The sequence below is a fragment of the Atractosteus spatula genome, chromosome 6 (genome assembly GCF_055471065.1).
Source record: "Atractosteus spatula isolate fAtrSpa1 chromosome 6, fAtrSpa1.hap1, whole genome shotgun sequence".
NCBI lineage: Eukaryota > Metazoa > Chordata > Actinopteri > Semionotiformes > Lepisosteidae > Atractosteus > Atractosteus spatula.
In genome coordinates this window covers 14,901,953-14,918,814 of record NC_142711.1, presented here as the reverse complement: position 1 = coordinate 14,918,814, position 16,862 = coordinate 14,901,953, and the positions used below count along the sequence as shown (strand labels likewise).

The 16,862-nt window shown below is 48.3% G+C and overlaps 1 protein-coding gene across 1 annotated transcript; it reads right to left on the bottom strand.

Moving 5' to 3' along the window:
- Positions 1-1,109: 1,109 nt before the first annotated feature.
- On the bottom strand, positions 1,110-15,226 carry coro1b (coronin, actin binding protein, 1B). Its single transcript, XM_088919287.1, has 11 exons — positions 15,112-15,226; positions 13,548-13,750; positions 12,337-12,459; positions 11,557-11,686; positions 9,556-9,737; positions 8,573-8,692; positions 7,658-7,762; positions 6,868-7,013; positions 6,285-6,342; positions 5,110-5,496; positions 1,110-4,086 (listed from the first exon to the last, which is right to left on the bottom strand). The coding sequence occupies exons 2-11, from the start codon at positions 13,746-13,748 to the stop codon at positions 3,958-3,960; spliced, it is 1,581 nt and encodes a 526-aa protein (XP_088775413.1). The 5' UTR covers positions 13,749-13,750; positions 15,112-15,226; the 3' UTR covers positions 1,110-3,957.
- Between the last annotated feature and the right edge of the window lie 1,636 nt (positions 15,227-16,862).

The window sequence follows — 16,862 nt, the reverse complement described above, 5'->3', positions numbered from 1 at the left end:
TGCACTGGCCGGGAAGAGGCCATACGAGCCGGGGGCAGGGGGCGCTGTCTCCTTGCCCTGCCCTGTACCTGCTGCGGAGAGCGGGGTGGGAGTCTGTGATGGGGAGTGTTGATTGGGACTGTCAGGTCAGACAGAGAAGCTGGAGTCAACAGGAGGGCTGCGGAGTATTTTTTTCTTTTTTGACAGTATGGAAGGAGGAGAGGCATCGGGATGTGGGACAGAGACGATCAGAGAGCGGGGCTGTTGAGGGTTATGCGGAGTCACAGAAAGAGAAGGGATTGCAGGCCTGTGAGGAACACTCCTCGAGTTGCCTCTTTCCTTCTGCTCCTCTGGTGGCTGGGGACGATCGGGATATTTCCGTGACCTTTTTTCTTAATTTCTTCATCTGTAGCTGTAGGAATAAAAAGGATAACCTTGTATCTGCTGCCTGGAATAGCGCTGGTGGCTCTGGGGCGTCCTGACAGCCAGCGCCAGGAGAGGGTCCGACCACTTGAAACTAGATGGCGTAGGCGGCTACAAGACCTGCACTGTGGTTATTGCCATAACAGCAGATCTAGGAAAGTTTTCATACCCTCTGCAATTTCACCTTTGAGGAATAGAAGTCTGCAATGCAAGACATTTATTTTCTCTGTAACTGAATTATTGTTTATCCTGACCTCTTTGTTGGTTGGTGGTATGCTGTGTTCAACTCATACCCAAAACAATTTCTCTTAAAGGAAGAGGATAAAGTCCAAATTAAATTACATTATTTGAAGGTGAAATCCTTTTGTCAGTCCATATTCACAATTTCTGTTATAACCACATAATGAAAGTGACATCACCCCTGACAGTCATACTACAGATGCTCCATTGATACAGCTGGTTTGTTACTTCGGAGAGTAGGAGCCTGGCTGCACCAATCACATGGCTCTCGCCTGGCTGCACCAATCACATGGCTCTCGCCTGGTTCACAGCTCCAATCATGTGACATGTCTGACAGTCCATGCTGTAGCGCTAGCCTTTTCCTTCAAAAGGAAGACATACTGTGGGATTAAGAATTCCTTGCATTTATGTAGCACTTTTTATCCGAATAGAACCCACAATGGAGAAAGAGGCCAAGGGCGGGCTGATTTAGAAAATCAACTTTATTAGTTTGTACCATTCATTATAATCACATTTTTATATATACAGTGAAATCCAGAAATGCCTGTGTTTATGGTCTGTGTAGTGCTTTTTCACAGAGGTAACCTAAACCTATGTTAGCCTGTGTTAGTCCTGTAACAGTCACTGAGTCACAGTCAGGGCTGACGGAAGAGGTATCGTCAGTCTCGGTCCCTGTGCTCTGCTAGTGTGGAGCCTTTTCAAGAACAATACTCAAGCCGCAGGGTCCAGCCCACACGCCTTGGCACCCTAAATTCCACCCCAACCACCAATCACAAGCCTCAGCTCACAGACTTCAGGGCAGTGTGACATCATCAGTAGGCTCTACCCCTCTCTACCCCTCCTCTCTGGGCAGTGTCTAATGGAGATAGTTTGACATCACCAATATGCTCCGCCTCCTCCCACTCTCTGAGCAGTGTCTTATGGAGACAGTGTGACATCATTAGTAGGCTCCACCCCCCACTCTCTGGGCAGTGTTTAATGGAGATAGTATGACATCATCAGTATTTACTGTGACATCAATAACAACGTGACAGCCGTATCTATAGCTTCGGCCACTTTCTGGTACATTACAAAAGTGATTTTTTTTTTCAGATTTCTCAGAACTCAAATGTTCAAACTAAACATGTTTATGGGTTGAATTTTCGCTTGAATAAAATATGCAATTGTATTTTATATTTATATTTTTCTTCGCAGTTTATGCACATTAAAGGTATTCTCTTTAAAGCAATGTGTACTGTATATAATCATGGTACATCTTTGGAAGGGGAAAAATATTTTTACAAGGCACTGTACTGGAGACAGTGTGACATCATCAATATCAACAGCTTCTGCCAATGTTTAGCAGTATGTATGGGACACAGTGGGACATCGTTATTTCATCAACTACCCAGAGAGTCTGAGGCTGTTGCCAATCTGCTTTGTTTTCCAGCTAAAAATTATGTCCATCCTGCTTCACAGAGAAGAGGACATTGCAGCAAAATAATTACAATAATTAACACCTCGGCTAAGGAAGTAAAAGCCTTCTAATTAATATGTAACCCGTTTTATTAGAAAGAAGAATTAAAAATGGAATGGTTCTTTTTATCTTATTATTTGCAAATTTAATTCTCCTGCCATATCACGGAAGAAGTCAAATGTCATTAGATTGTGACCTAATTGAAGTTAGTAACTAAGCAAACTCACAGTAAAGTCAGTTCACTAAAGCCTGGTGTGTGCAAGACTGTTCTGCCAGTGTTATTATAAAACTAATAACTTATCCATCTCACAGCAAAAGTCAATACAGAACAGCCTGTAGTGGCCCATATTGTTCTGTCAATGTCAGTGGAAGTCTGTTTAAAGTTTCAGTTAATCACTAATCCAGCTCACACACGACACAGGCAGTCCTATCCTGTACATCTTGGTGTGTCTCAAACTGCTCTGTCATTGTCAGTGGGAGTCTGATTTAATCCCAGTTAAAAACTAAATCAAGTTCACAGTAAAGTCAGCCCAGTGTGACCTGCAGTGTCTCAGACATCTCTTGTCAGTGTTAATGGGAGTCAGAACATAACCGATGTTGACAAATAAATCAAGTTCACAGTATAGTCAGCCCAGTCCAATAGAGCCTGCAGTGTCTCACTGTTCTGTCTTTGGGAGTCTAATTGTAACCTCAATTACAGTCAGTCTTGTACAGCCTTGAGTATCTCAGTATCTCTCTGTTGTTACTGTGAATGGAGTCTGATTAAAATCTCACTTAATAACTAATCAAAATCACAGTGCAGCTAGTCCAGTCCAGTACAGTTTGGAGTGTCTCACACTGCTTTGTGTGTCAGTGTCAGTAGGAGACCAGTTGTAATTCCAGTTATGACCTATTCCAGATCACAGTAAATTCAGTCCACTCCCCTCCAGGATGGTGTGGCTCATACCGTTGTCAGTGGGAATGTTATTATAATCTGAATTCATAATTAATCAAGATCACAGTACAGTCAGTCCTGCACAATGAAGATTTAAGTGGCTCAGACTTCTTTGTCAAGAACAAAATGCATTTAAAAAACACTATACTAACTACAATTATCCTAAAATATCCATTCATAACCTAATTATTTTAAAAAGATAATTGCATATATGTATGTATATAGAATATTCTATAAAAGCCTTTAGACAAGTTGCTACATCAATATATAGCTGCACGCAAATCCCCTAAAAGATCAAGACTAGAGTATGAGTTACATGATTAAATTGAAGCCCTCTTTTCACTCACAGTCTGTGATTGTACCCATCTATATGTCTCTCTGTGCAGTGTTAATGTACTGGAGTGTCCAGTCAATGTGTCTGTACTATATTAACCCCTCTCTCTCAGTGCAGTGTTAATGTACTGGAGTGTCCAGTCAGTGTGTCTGTACTGTATTAACCCCTCTCTCTCAGTGCAGTGTTAATGTACTGGAGTGTGCAGTCAGTGTGTCTGTACTGTATTAACCCCTCTCTCTCAGTGCAGTGTTAATGTACTGGAGTGTCCAGTCAGTGTGTCTGGACTGTATTAACCCCTCTCAGTGCAGTGTTAATGTACTGGAGTGTCCAGGCAGTGTGTCTGTACTGTATTAACCCCTCTCTCTCAGTGCAGTGTTCATGTACTGGAGTGTCCAGTCAGTGTGTCTGTACTGTATTAACCCCTCTCTCTCAGTGCAGTGTTAATGTACTGTAGTGTCCAGTTAGTGTGTCTGTACTGTATTAACCCCTCTCTCTCAGTGCAGTGTTAATGTACTGGAGTGTCTAGTCAATGTGTCTGTACTGTATTAACCCCTCTCTCTCAGTGTAGTGCTAATGTCCTGTTGTGTACAGTCAGACGTGCCCATCCTCAATACCGGCCAGCTGTTCCTCCAGTTGTGCTATCCGTTGTCCCTGAGAGAGAACAAGAGATCGAAGGGCACGAACCTCTGCCAGGATTTCATTAAGCCGCTCCTCCTCAGCCTGAAAGAGAGAGAGGTTAATGCAGGACAAACATATTGAGTGACTGAATGTGACAGTACATTAACACTGTACTGAGAGAGGTTAAGATAAGGTAAGATCAGATCACTGGTCATATACAATTTCTTTTCGCATACTCCAACTTGCTCTCCATTAGACACACAGACAGGAAGAAAAGCTTGGGGTCAGAGCGCAGAGTCAGCCATTTATACAACACCCCTGGAGCAGTTGGGGTTAAGGGCCTTTCTCAGGGGCCCAACGGAGTAGGATTCCTCTGCCGGCCTTCAAGCCACAGGCACAGATCCTTAGCCACAGACTCACCGCACCACCCCAGTTAATACAGTACAGACACGCTGACTGGACACTCCAGTACATTAACACTGCACTGAGAGAGAGCAGTTAATACAGTCCAGACACACTGACTGGACACTCCAGTACATTAACACTGCACTGAGAGAGAGGGGTTAATACAGTACAGACATACTGACTGGACACTCCAGTACATTAACACTGCACTGAGAGAGAGGGGTTAATACAGTACAGACACACTGACTGGACACTCCAGTACATTAACACTGCACTGAGAGAGAGGGGTTAATACAGTCCAGACTCACTGACTGGACACTACAGGACATGAACACTGCACTGAGAGAGAGGGGTTCATACAGACACACTGACTGACTGGACACTCCAGTACATTAACACTGCACTGAGAGAGAGGGGTTCATACAGACACACTGACTGGACACTCCAGTACATTAACACTGCACTGAGAGAGAGGGGTTCATACGGTATAGAGACACTGACTGGACACTCCAGTACATTAACACTGCACTGAGAGAGAGGGGTTAATACAGTACAGACACACTGACTGGACACTACAGCACATTAACACTGCACTGAGAGAGAGGGGTTAATACAGTACAGACACACTGACTGGACACTCCAGTACATTAACACTGCACTGAGAGAGAGGGGTTAATACAGTACAGACACACTGACTGCACTGATGAATGTTTCCCTCACCTCTTTTTCTGCAGTGTTGGGAGCAGCAACACGGCCAGTATCAGCTTCATCATCACCATCATTATCTTCATCATTCTGTCCCCGAGAAAGAGTTCTGGTTACTGTGGTAGCAGTAGCTTCTGCCCTCTGGGTGTCACCCCCCTCCATTGCCCTGGGGGTAACAGGGGGCGAGTCAGGGGGTGTGGAAGGGGAAGGCACCGCGGCGCCAGCTGTCAGGGGGGTCCTCTTGGGGGTGAACTTGAGGTCACGCTGCTTGGAGGGAGTGTAGCCTCCACTCAGAGAGACCAGAACAGGCGGAGCATCTCGGCCCGCAACCCACTCCTCAGCCAGCAGGGGGGGCTCCAGGCCCGCTGTGTCCGGATAGAGGTCTTGCTGAAAGAGGTCAGACTGAGAGAGAGAGACAGGGCGGGAGGGTCAGTCCTGAAGCACTGACTGCCCGGACAGCTACTCTCCCTTCCCCAAGCCACCCCTCCCCTTCTCTACTCTGTTGAGACTCTGGAGTATTCAAATTAATGGGGGAATGCAGTACACACTAGAGAAACAAATGCCAGATTCTGTGTAGATTCATCTTTCGTTAATAAATCCAATCCATAACAAAACCCTTACAAGTCCCTGTTCACTCCTTCTAAGTTTTCAAGCCTAAACTGCCATTAGGACTGCTGGTTGACTGCCGGCGTGTTAAAGCCCAGGAGTTGAGTAAACATATCTGTGTTATCTAAACACCCTAAAGTTCAGGATGCCAGTAACACAGCCCTCCCTGAACTGCAGGATCTTAGACCTTCAGATCATTCTGTCAGGGCATAGACAGACATGACGTCATCACAAAGTTGTGACATCCTCACAAAAGCTGTGACATCATCACTCATTCACACTGCCCCATCCTCTGCACTCGTCTACTGATATACTGACTACTGCAACTCCTGAGGAATGTCCAATTCTGCACAGGGCCAATCAGCTGAACCCTATTCTCCCTGAGGAAAACTGGGCACGCAGGCTTGACAGACCACTTGGGTACATACCGATCCCACTACAACCACCAAATGTGAGACTGCCAACCCCTGAGCCACAAACTGCAGCCTAAGCATCCACGTGTAATCTGGTGATATGCTGGCTCAGGGGTTGGCAGTCCCATACCAGGAAACAGCTCATTTCCCCGGGACAAGATCTGCACCTACCTTTCGAGGAACAGTCATGGAAATGGGCTCACACTTCCTCTCGTGCAGCTTGTAGAACCTGAGCAGACAGAGGGAGTGAAGTCAGTCCAGTTCAGAGAGTGCACCCCGCACTCTGGGGGGGTACCGTGAGTTCAAAGTAAGGAACTCTCCTGCCCCTCCCCATGCAGATCCAGATTCAGAGATCTGACAGCCCAAAGATTAACCAACACCGACAGCAGATTCCTCCCCCTCCTGACGAGCAGGGACCCCAAGAAGAGAACAGTAATGAGATAAGAAAAACATCAGAAAACAAGACAGGCCACAAACAAGAGGAGAGACCCTTGTGCCCATCTAGCCTGTTCAGTAGTCAGTAGTTAATTGATCCCCAGATCTCATCCAGCTGTTTCTTGAAAGAAACCAGAGTATTGGCCTCAACAACTTGGAAGAGTCCATTTACAACAGAGAACGGGAGGCACATCCTTTCCACAACGGGTTCTCTCTCCAGCCCCAGTCTGTAACAGCAGGGCACTTTATGGTCACCCAGCTGGGGCTGCACCCTGTGGTGTGCTCTAGTGTGAAAGGAAAGAGTCTGTCCCTCGGGTACCTGGCTATCTCACACTTGTTGACATCAACCCCTCTCTTGCACAGGAAGCCCATCCCCCTCTGGGGCTCCTTGCTGGTGAAGGTGTTCAGGAAGTGAACAAAGGGTGGCTCTGCTGTCACCTCGAAGTAGCGGATGCTGCAGTCTCCCTGCGGGTTGAGGAGAGGAGAGGCAGAGAGGGGTTAACTCAGCACCATCGGTCACAGTCCAAACACCGAGAGAAACAGTCTTGTATCTCATATTCCCACATGGGGAGATGCTGTCGGGGCAGCAGACTGCATGGAGATGGAGACAAGCTAAACAGCAACACAATTACTTACTTCATTTTTTTGTCCCATATGGGAAATGTTCTTTGCATCCAGGTAAAATGACATAACACAATGCATAATATATTTAACACATAAATCAGTTAACAAGTACAAAACATACTGTACATAAAATACAGTGCTGCGCTACAACACTAATTACATCACTGCTAAAGAAGAATAAGAGTAGTGGTCCTAGTACAGACCCCTGTGGTACTCCACTAATTAAATAACTGATATAATTAAGAAGAGCAGTGGTCCTGGGTACAGTTCCTTGCAGTACTACATTAATTTTCATTTTCTTACTATGTTAATAGGAAAAGACCAGGAATGTCTGTGATGTGTACATGTTAATAGATATTGCCTTGTTAACACTATTTTTCTGTGTGTTTCTTTTTTCAAATGGCATAAATTTTCTTTTAAATGAAAGGGCTCTGCAAGTGTAGCAGCCCTGCAAAGCACAGCCCTGAGTTTGAGAAAAGTCTCACCTTCCCGCAGAGGTAGACAATGTTGGTGTCAGGGTCATAGAAAGGCAACAGGACTCCATTGCTGCTGTCCATCTCCTGCATCACCATGGGCTCCTCCAGATCATTCTGTCAGGGCATACAGAGACATGACGTCATCATAGAGTTGTGACATCATCACTCATTCACAACTACACAGAGTGACAAGACATCACAGACTTGAATCACCACATACTAATCTTCATGCACTCACCAAACCATAAAGAGTTGTACAATACTGCACAATGTAAGCAATGTGTGACTATTGTGGTTGTAGTCTTGTATATGTAGTGTAATTTGTGTACACACAGTGTGTATGTTAAGGGTGCAGCAGTATATTTTGACCTTAGGGGTTCTGGGATATTTTTTCCATAAAAGTTAAGAAGGATTGTTAGTTTTTTTGCCTAATTTAAATGTCAATTTTCACTCTGTTGAAAACATTTCATAGCCATTAGTGAGAAAGATTCAGGTGTTTTCAGTTTTCAAATTCTTTATCTTAAAGAGTGATTATTATTTCAGATGCTAAGTAAATTAAGTAAATTAAAACAACACAAGCTGTTTCTGAGATTCAAAGAATGTGTACTGCTTAAAAAATCTGAAACACATTAAATTCCCACTGCAGGACCACGTTTTGTGGCCTAGTGAAATAAATCCAAAGAACCCATCTCAGAAATACAGGGCGGAGGAGACTCACCCTGCATAGGATGCCAATTAACTCTGCCAAAGGTACTCCACTAATTACATAACTGATCTAATTCAGAATAGCAGTGGTCCCAGTACAGACCCCAGTGGTACACCACTAATTACAGCATTAATCTAAGAAGATCTGTCCTCCCGCTGTCACCCTTCTCTCTACACAGTCCCACTCCCTCACTCCACCCTGTTCCCCACCCATCTTACCACATCCCACAGTGCCAGCTGTCTCTCACTCATCCGGCTGAAGCCAGTGGTGAAGATCTTTCCATCAGAAAGAAACACAGCTCTCATGGGTCTGGAGCCATCATGAGCCCTTTCCTTGACCTGAGAAAGAGAAAGGGGTTAATACAGTACAGTCACACTGACTGGACACTACAGTACATTAACACTGCACTGAGAGAGAGGGGTTAATACAGTACAGACACACTGACTGGACACTGCAGTACATTAACACTGCACTGAGAGAGAGGGGTTAATACAGTACAGACACACTGACTGGACCCTGCAGTACATTAACACTGCACTGAGAGATTGAGAGAGGGATTTGATACAGTAAGAGATAGCTCTGCGAGGATGATCCCATCTTGGCTCAACACTCAGGCTCTGCAGTAGGGCTTTGAGCCAAGATGGCCACCCATTTATGGAGAGAATGCAGAATAAGACAGCTGGTCTCGGTCTTCACACAGATGGAAGGAAAAGGAGCTGTCAGGACTGTCAGGATAAGCTCTCCATGGAATAAGCCACACCTCTGTGCTTATTACAATGCTTATAAGACCAGCTGGGAAGAAAGGGTTTCAGTCTATGTCTGGGCTCCAGAGTGGATGGACGGAGGGTGAGGGATCCAGAGGATGAGAGCTCATTTGCAATGGATTGGGTATCTTACAGGCCATGGGACTGTATAACAAAGACTGTACTGAGGGGTATCACAGGTGCAAGAAGGGCTGTGTAGTAGCTTAATAGCCAGTTTCAATGGAGTACAGCATGCTGCTGAGGAACAGGACTGGCCAGCTGAATCAGGGCTACTTAGGACCTGGAGAAGACATACTGACCTACTGGATACCTCAGGACTACAACACTGCTGACTATAAGCGAACTACATAGAGCAGACATTTCAATAGAGATCAAAAGAGAGACACAGACAAATCTAAACACTCTGTAGTGATATTAAGGTAAGCAGTTCTCCCTGCCTTGACCACAGATCCTCTGCGGGGGTCGATGACACGCAGAGCCTTGTCCTTGCAGGCAGTGCAGAGCAGACTGCCATCTCTATTCCAGGACACGCTGTAGATCATGTCAGGGTGAGAGTCCTCCAGCCTGTATAGCAACTCCCCACTGCCCACATCCCAGATACACAGCACATTGTCACAGCCTGGGGACAGAGAGAGGGGTTAATACAGACACACGGCACCCTGTCACAGCCTGGGGACAGAGAGAGGGGTTAATACCAACACACAGCACATCGTCACAGCCTGGGGACAGAGAGAGGGGTTAATACAGACACACGGCACCCTGTCACAGCCTGGGGACAGAGAGAGGGATTAATACAGACACACGGCACCCTGGCACAGCCTGGGGACAGAGAGAGGGGTTAATACAGACACACGGCACCCTGTCACAGCCTGGGGACAGAGAGAGGGGTTAATACCAACACACGGCACATTGTCACAGCCTGGGGACAGAGAGAGGGGTTAATACAGACACACGGCACACTGCCACAGCCTGGGGACAGAGAGAGGGATTAATACAGACACACGGCACCCTGTCACAGCCTGGGGACAGAGAGAGGGATTAATACAGACACACGGCATACTGCCACAGCCTGGGGCAGAGAGAGGGGTTAATACAGATACGCGGCACACTGTCACAGCCTGCGGACAGAGAGAGGGGTTAATACAGACACACGGCACCCTGTCACAGCCTGGGGACAGAGAGAGGGGTTAATACAGAGACACAGCACACTGCCACAGCCTGGGGACAGAGAGAGGGATTAATACAGACACACGGCACCCTGCCACAGCCTGGGGACAGAGAGAGGGGTTAAAACAGACACACGGCACCCTGTCACAGCCTGGGGACAGAGAGAGGGGTTAATACCAACACACGGCACATTGTCACAGCCTGGGGACAGAGAGAGGGGTTAATACAGACACACGGCACACTGCCACAGCCTGGGGACAGAGAGAGGGATTAATACAGACACACGGCACCCTGTCACAGCCTGGGGACAGAGAGAGGGGTTAATACAGACACACGGCATACTGCCACAGCCTGGGGCAGAGAGAGGGGTTAATACAGATACGCGGCACACTGTCACAGCCTGCGGACAGAGAGAGGGGTTAATACAGACACACGGCACCCTGTCACAGCCTGGGGACAGAGAAAGGGGTTAATACAGAGACACAGCACACTGCCACAGCCTGGGGACAGAGAGAGGGATTAATACAGACACACGGCACCCTGTCACAGCCTGGGGACAGAGAGAGGGGTTAATACAGACACACGGCATACTGCCACAGCCTGGGGCAGAGAGAGGGGTTAATACAGATACGCGGCACCCTGTCACAGCCTGGGGACAGAGAGGGGTTAATACAGACACACGGCACACTGTTACAGCCTGCGGACAGAGAGAGGGGTTAATACAGACACACGGCATACTGCCACAGCCTGGGGCAGAGAGAGGGGTTAATACAGATACGCGGCACCCTGTCACAGCCTGGGGACAGAGAGGGGTTAATACAGACACACGGCACACTGTCACAGCCTGCGGACAGAGAGAGGGGTTAATACAGACACACGGCACCCTGTCACAGCCTGCGGACAGAGAGAGAGGTTAATACAGACACACGGCACACTGTCACATCCTGGGGCAGAGAGAGAGGTTAATACAGACACATGGCACGCTGTCACAGCCTGGGGAAAGAGAGAGGGGTTAATACAGACACAAGGCACATTGTCACAGCCTGGGGAAAGAGAGAGGGGTTAATACAGACACAAGGCACATTGTCACAGCCTGGGGAAAGAGAGAGGGGTTAATACAGACACAAGGCACATTGTCACAGCCTGGGGAAAGAGAGAGGGGTTAATACAGACACAAGGCACATTGTCACAGCCTGGGGAAAGAGAGAGGGGTTAATACACGGATCAGATCAGAAAGTCACCTGATCTGTCAGTGAATGAGACAGACTTACCTGCACTCAGCAGCACATTCAGGGCAGTGGGGTGCCAGGCCAGGATACCCACTCTCTTGGAGTGACCCTCCAAAGACACGAGGGGCTCCGTCATTGGGGTCACCAGACCCTCATCTGGAATCTGCCACACCTGCGTCCACACAGCACAGTTACACACCGAACACAGTACTGCACACTCAATACCATTCCGTTAAGTACTGCACACTCAACATTTTCACACACTGAACACAATACTGCACACTCCACACTATTCTACACTGAATATAGTGCTGCACACTTAATACAGTCACACACAGTAACAAGACCTCATCCCTCTCTCCTCCTCGGCCCTCTCACCTCCCGTCCCCCTCTCCCTCTCACCTCCCGTCCCCCTCTCCCCCTCGCCTCCTCGGCCCCCTCTCCTCCCGTCCCCCTCTCCCCCTCGCCTCCTCGGCCCCCTCTCCTCCCGTCCCCCTCTCCCCCTCGCCTCCTCGGCCCCCTCTCGCCCTCGCCTCCTCGGCCCCCTCTCGCCCTCGCCTCCTCGGCCCCCTCTCCTCCCGTCCCCCTCTCGCCCTCGCCTCCTCGGCCCCCTCTCGCCCTCGCCTCCCCGGCCCCCTCTCGCCTCCCCGGCCCCCTCTCGCCTCCCGGCCCCCTCTCGCCTCCTCGGCCCCCTCTCGCCTCCTCGGCCCCCTCGCCTCCTGTCCCCCTCTCGCCTCCTGTCCCCCTCTCGCCTCCTCGGCCCCCTCGCCTCCTGGCCCCCTCGCCTCCTCGGCCCCCTCTCCTCCTTTTCCTCGCTCTCACCTTCACAGTGCAGTCCTCCCCAGAGCTGGCGATGATGTTGTCGTCATGGGGACACCACTGGATGTCGAGGACCGGGGCGGAGTGACCACACACCGAGGGGCAGGACATGTCCACACGCCCACACTGAGGGAGAGGAGAAGAGTCCAACAGACTTACACCCCAGGAACACAACACAGGTCACAAACAGGAGGAGGCCCTTCTGGGAAGAGCCTGACTCTCACAGAGAACAGAGACAAGCATCTATAGAGGAAGATATACAAAGAGTCTGGCCACAGAAACTGAGCACAGACAAACCTAGGGGGCTCATCCTGGACATAGACACCACACAAAGACAGACCTGGTTGTGCTCCCACTGCCAGCAGGTAGAAGCAGCGACAAATTAACCTATTCCCAGAATTTCTACACCTCCCACAATCTGAACAGAATCCAATCCTACTGATGGAGGGAAGAAGAATCTCAATAGAGCTGTAGCCCAGTGTGTGATCTCCTGTCACAGCCTGAGGAACAGACAGTGAGCCTGTCTCTCAATAATAATACAGTGTGTGATCTCCTGTCCCAGCCTGAGGAACAGTGAGCCTGTCTTTCAATAAAAATAATGCAGTGTGTGATCTCCTGTCACAGCCTGAGGAACAGACAGTGAGCCTGTCTTTCAATAAAAATAATGCAGTGTGTGATCTCCTGTCACAGCCTGAGGAACAGACAGTGAGCCTGTCTCTCAATAATAATAATACAGTGTGTGATCTCCTGTCCCAGCCTGAGGAACAGACAGTGAGCCTGTCTCTCAATAATAATGCAGTGTGTGATCTCCTGTCCCAGCCTGAGGAACAGACAGTGAGCCTGTCTCTCAATAATAATACAGTGTGTGATCTCCTGTCCCAGCCTGAGGAACAGTGAGCCTGTCTTTCAATAAAAATAATGCAGTGTGTGATCTCCTGTCCCAGCCTGAGGAACTGACAGTGAGCCTGTCTCTCAATAATAATACAATGTGTGATCTCCTGTCCCAGCCTGAGGAACTGACAGTGAGGCAGTCTCTTAATAATGTTTTATGTGATGTATGTGTACGCCCAATAAAATTCTTCTCTGTCAATGTTGGTAAATGTTGAATTTGCTTTGGCAACACTGTCACTCACTGGTCATGTCAATAAAGCTCTGGAATTTGAATCCGAGAGACAGGAAGAGACAAAGCCGGCCTGCCCAGCTCTCAGACAGACCTTGTGAAGTGGCAGGACGAGGAAGGCGCCGCCCCCACTGGCCTCGATGATGATGGCGAGGAATTTGGGATTGACTGCACAGAGCGGAGTGTCCCAGGTGACCCGTGACACACGGACATCATCAAAACACTGCTCCACTCGCCAGGCCTGCCCAAACACATGGCGGAACTTACTCTGCCTCACCACCCGCCTGAACGACATGGCTGCCAGAAAGAGAGATTAATACAGTACATTAACACTGCACTAAGAGAGAGGGGTTAATACAGTACAGACACACTGACTGGACACTCCAGTACATTAACACTGCACTGAGAGAGGGGTTAATACAGTACAGACACACTGACTGGACACTCCAGTACATTAACACTGCACTGAGAGAGAGGGGTTAATACAGTCCAGACACACTGACTGGACACTCCAGTACATTAACACTGCACTGAGAGAGAGGGGTTAATACAGTACAGACACACTGACTGGACACTACAGGACATTAACACTGCACTGAGAGAGAGGGGTTAATACAGTACAGACACACTGACTGGACACTCCAGTACATTAACACTGCACTGAGAGAGAGGGGTTAATACAGTACAGACACACTGACTGGACACTCCAGTACATTAACACTGCACTGAGAGAGAGGGGTTAATACAGTCCAGACACACTGACTGGACACTCCAGTACATTAACACTGCGCTGAGAGAGAGGGGTTAATACAGTACAGACACACTGACTGGACACTACAGGACATTAACACTGCACTGAGAGAGAGGGGTTAATACAGTACAGACACACTGGACACTCCAGTACATTAACACTGCACTGAGAGAGAGGGGTTAATACAGTACAGACACACTGACTGGACACTCCAGTACATTAACACTGCACTGAGAGGGACATACACTGAGTGTACAAAACATTAGGGACACCTGCTCTTTCCTTGAATATAGACTGTCCAGGTGAATCCAAGTGAAAGCTATGATCCTAACTGATTTCTCCTGTTAAATCCACTTCAATCAGTGCCGATGAAGAGGAGGAGACAGGTTAAAGAAGGCGGGAGTGCCTTTGTGAACTGACCGGCTCCAAAATAAGCAAATCATGATTTGAATGGGGATTTGAATTGGAAGCTAAGATTTGAATGAAAGAGTCCGAGAGAGAGGAAGAGACACAAATACAAGGGGGGACATGCCGAGCGCATTAGCGGGTGGAGACAGACAAGGGTGAGGCCGACAGGCGATTACAGGATTAAAAAAAAAAATACCACGTATCAACAGATACTGCGCGCAACAGGTAGAGTGCAGTACTGGGTAGCACACAGAGCCTGCTGGTTGGACAAGCAGAGATACTGTCCCCAGCAGACGGCCCCAACTTCTTCTCTCCCAGCCCGGACTAGCGAGAACCAGCCAGGATCTGAACAGCGGGTTCGGGGATCCCGGTCTGCGAATTTCTCCGAACTGGCAACTTCGGTTCCCCTAACGCGATTCCTCAAGTTCGCTAGAGGAACGAGACAGACATAGCTCCCCTTTAGAGACGTGAAAAGTAAGAACAACGAGAAGATAAATACCTTTGCAGGGAGATACGCGAAGCCGAGCCCTTGGGAAAGCAAGGAATGAATTAAAAAGCCAGCTGCTGAGTGCGGGAAATGCCAACAACAAGGATGCAGAACGGCTAGCAGGCGGGGGGAGGGGCTGTCGGAGCCACTTCCGATGGCCACTCCCTCTGCCCGGACTTCCGTGTCCTGTCAGGCGTGGACGCGAATTACCGTATAATGTGATATATAGACGCCCACGATTATTTCCCTTCAGTCTTCAGTTAACCCAATAGTAATGATAATAATAATGATGATGTTTCTTTATTAGCCCTGTACAATTTCTTGCATTAGGAATTCGTCTTTTCGCATACCCTAGCTTTTCTCCATGAGATACAGACACACAGACAAGGAGAGAAGCTTGGGGTCAGAGCGCAGGGTCAGCCATTGTACGGCACCCCTGGGGCAGTTGGGGTTAAGGGTGTTGCTCAGGGGCCCAACGAAGTAGGATTCCTCTGCTGGCTGTGGGATTTGACCCAACAACCTTCCAGGCATAGGCGCAGATCCTTAGCCACAGAGCCACCACTCCGCCCTTTATTCTTGAGTAGAGAATAAATCCTCTCGTTGTACTGATGACCTGAGAAGTCCCCATTTAATGTAACATGTATTTCCTGGAGCAATCTGAGTGAAGTATCCTTATTCAAAGGGTCAACGTCCCAGTCCAGTTTGGAAACCATGACCAATCCAATCATCCCTAATCACTACTCCACTCTAACAGAACTGCTGCCTGGATGGGTACTTCAGCCCTAGACCCTCATATGAAATGCCTGATGTCGTCCTGCTTGAGACACTCGGGCTCTGTAATAATGTCTTTATGAGGGTGATCAGATGTGCTCCAGAGGGCTGGCATACAGTATCTGCAGCGCCCTATTCCAGCTCAGCTCTGAACACAATTACTGGCCTAACTGGGGCCAATTTACCAGCTTCTCCAGTATTACAGTATACAGTATTACTAGCTTCTGGCAGCATCAGAAGGTAAGATATAACAGGCCTGGTCAGTCCTGGGATTACAGACAAATACAGGATTACTCCAATCAAATAAACCTCCAGTTTGCTGCAGCAGGTACTGCTGGTGGACCACTGGGTGGCGCTCCCCCCTCAAGAACAGAATTTCCACATCAATGCCCCAGTAGGGTGACTATGGGCACTGTGTTGTAGGAGGTACAGTCCTTCAGATGAGACATTAAACTGAAGTCCAACTTACTTCTTAATTAAAGATCTGTTAAAGGCTGTTCCTGAGGATATGGGTGTTAACCTTGGTGTCCTGGCTCAATATCATTCTGAGCTTGGACAGCCTGTTCTCACTAAAACCCCTCCTTAATCCGATTCATGAAGCGATCTGTCTCTTTCCTGTCTGATGTCCTGTGCAGCTAGGAAGCAGAGCTGTTGTTCAGTGGCTGCTGTGCTACTCAAACAGTGGTAAATTCCTTTGAGATGCTTTAAGAACATAAGACCAGTCACAAACCAGAGGAGGCTCTGCGGCCTGTCTAGCCTTTTTTCATATTTGGTAGCTAATTGATCTCATCCAGCTATTTTTGGAGATTAGCCATGGTATCAATTGACCAGCAGCCATATCACCCTGCAACTCACAACTGGCAGCCCCACTGAAGCTCAGCAGGTGTGAGCTTGGCCAGTACCTGGATTGGAGACTCCTGGCAAAAACTAAGGCTGCTGCTGGAAGAGGTGTTAGTGGGGCCAGCAGGAGGCGCTCATCCTGCAGTCTGTGG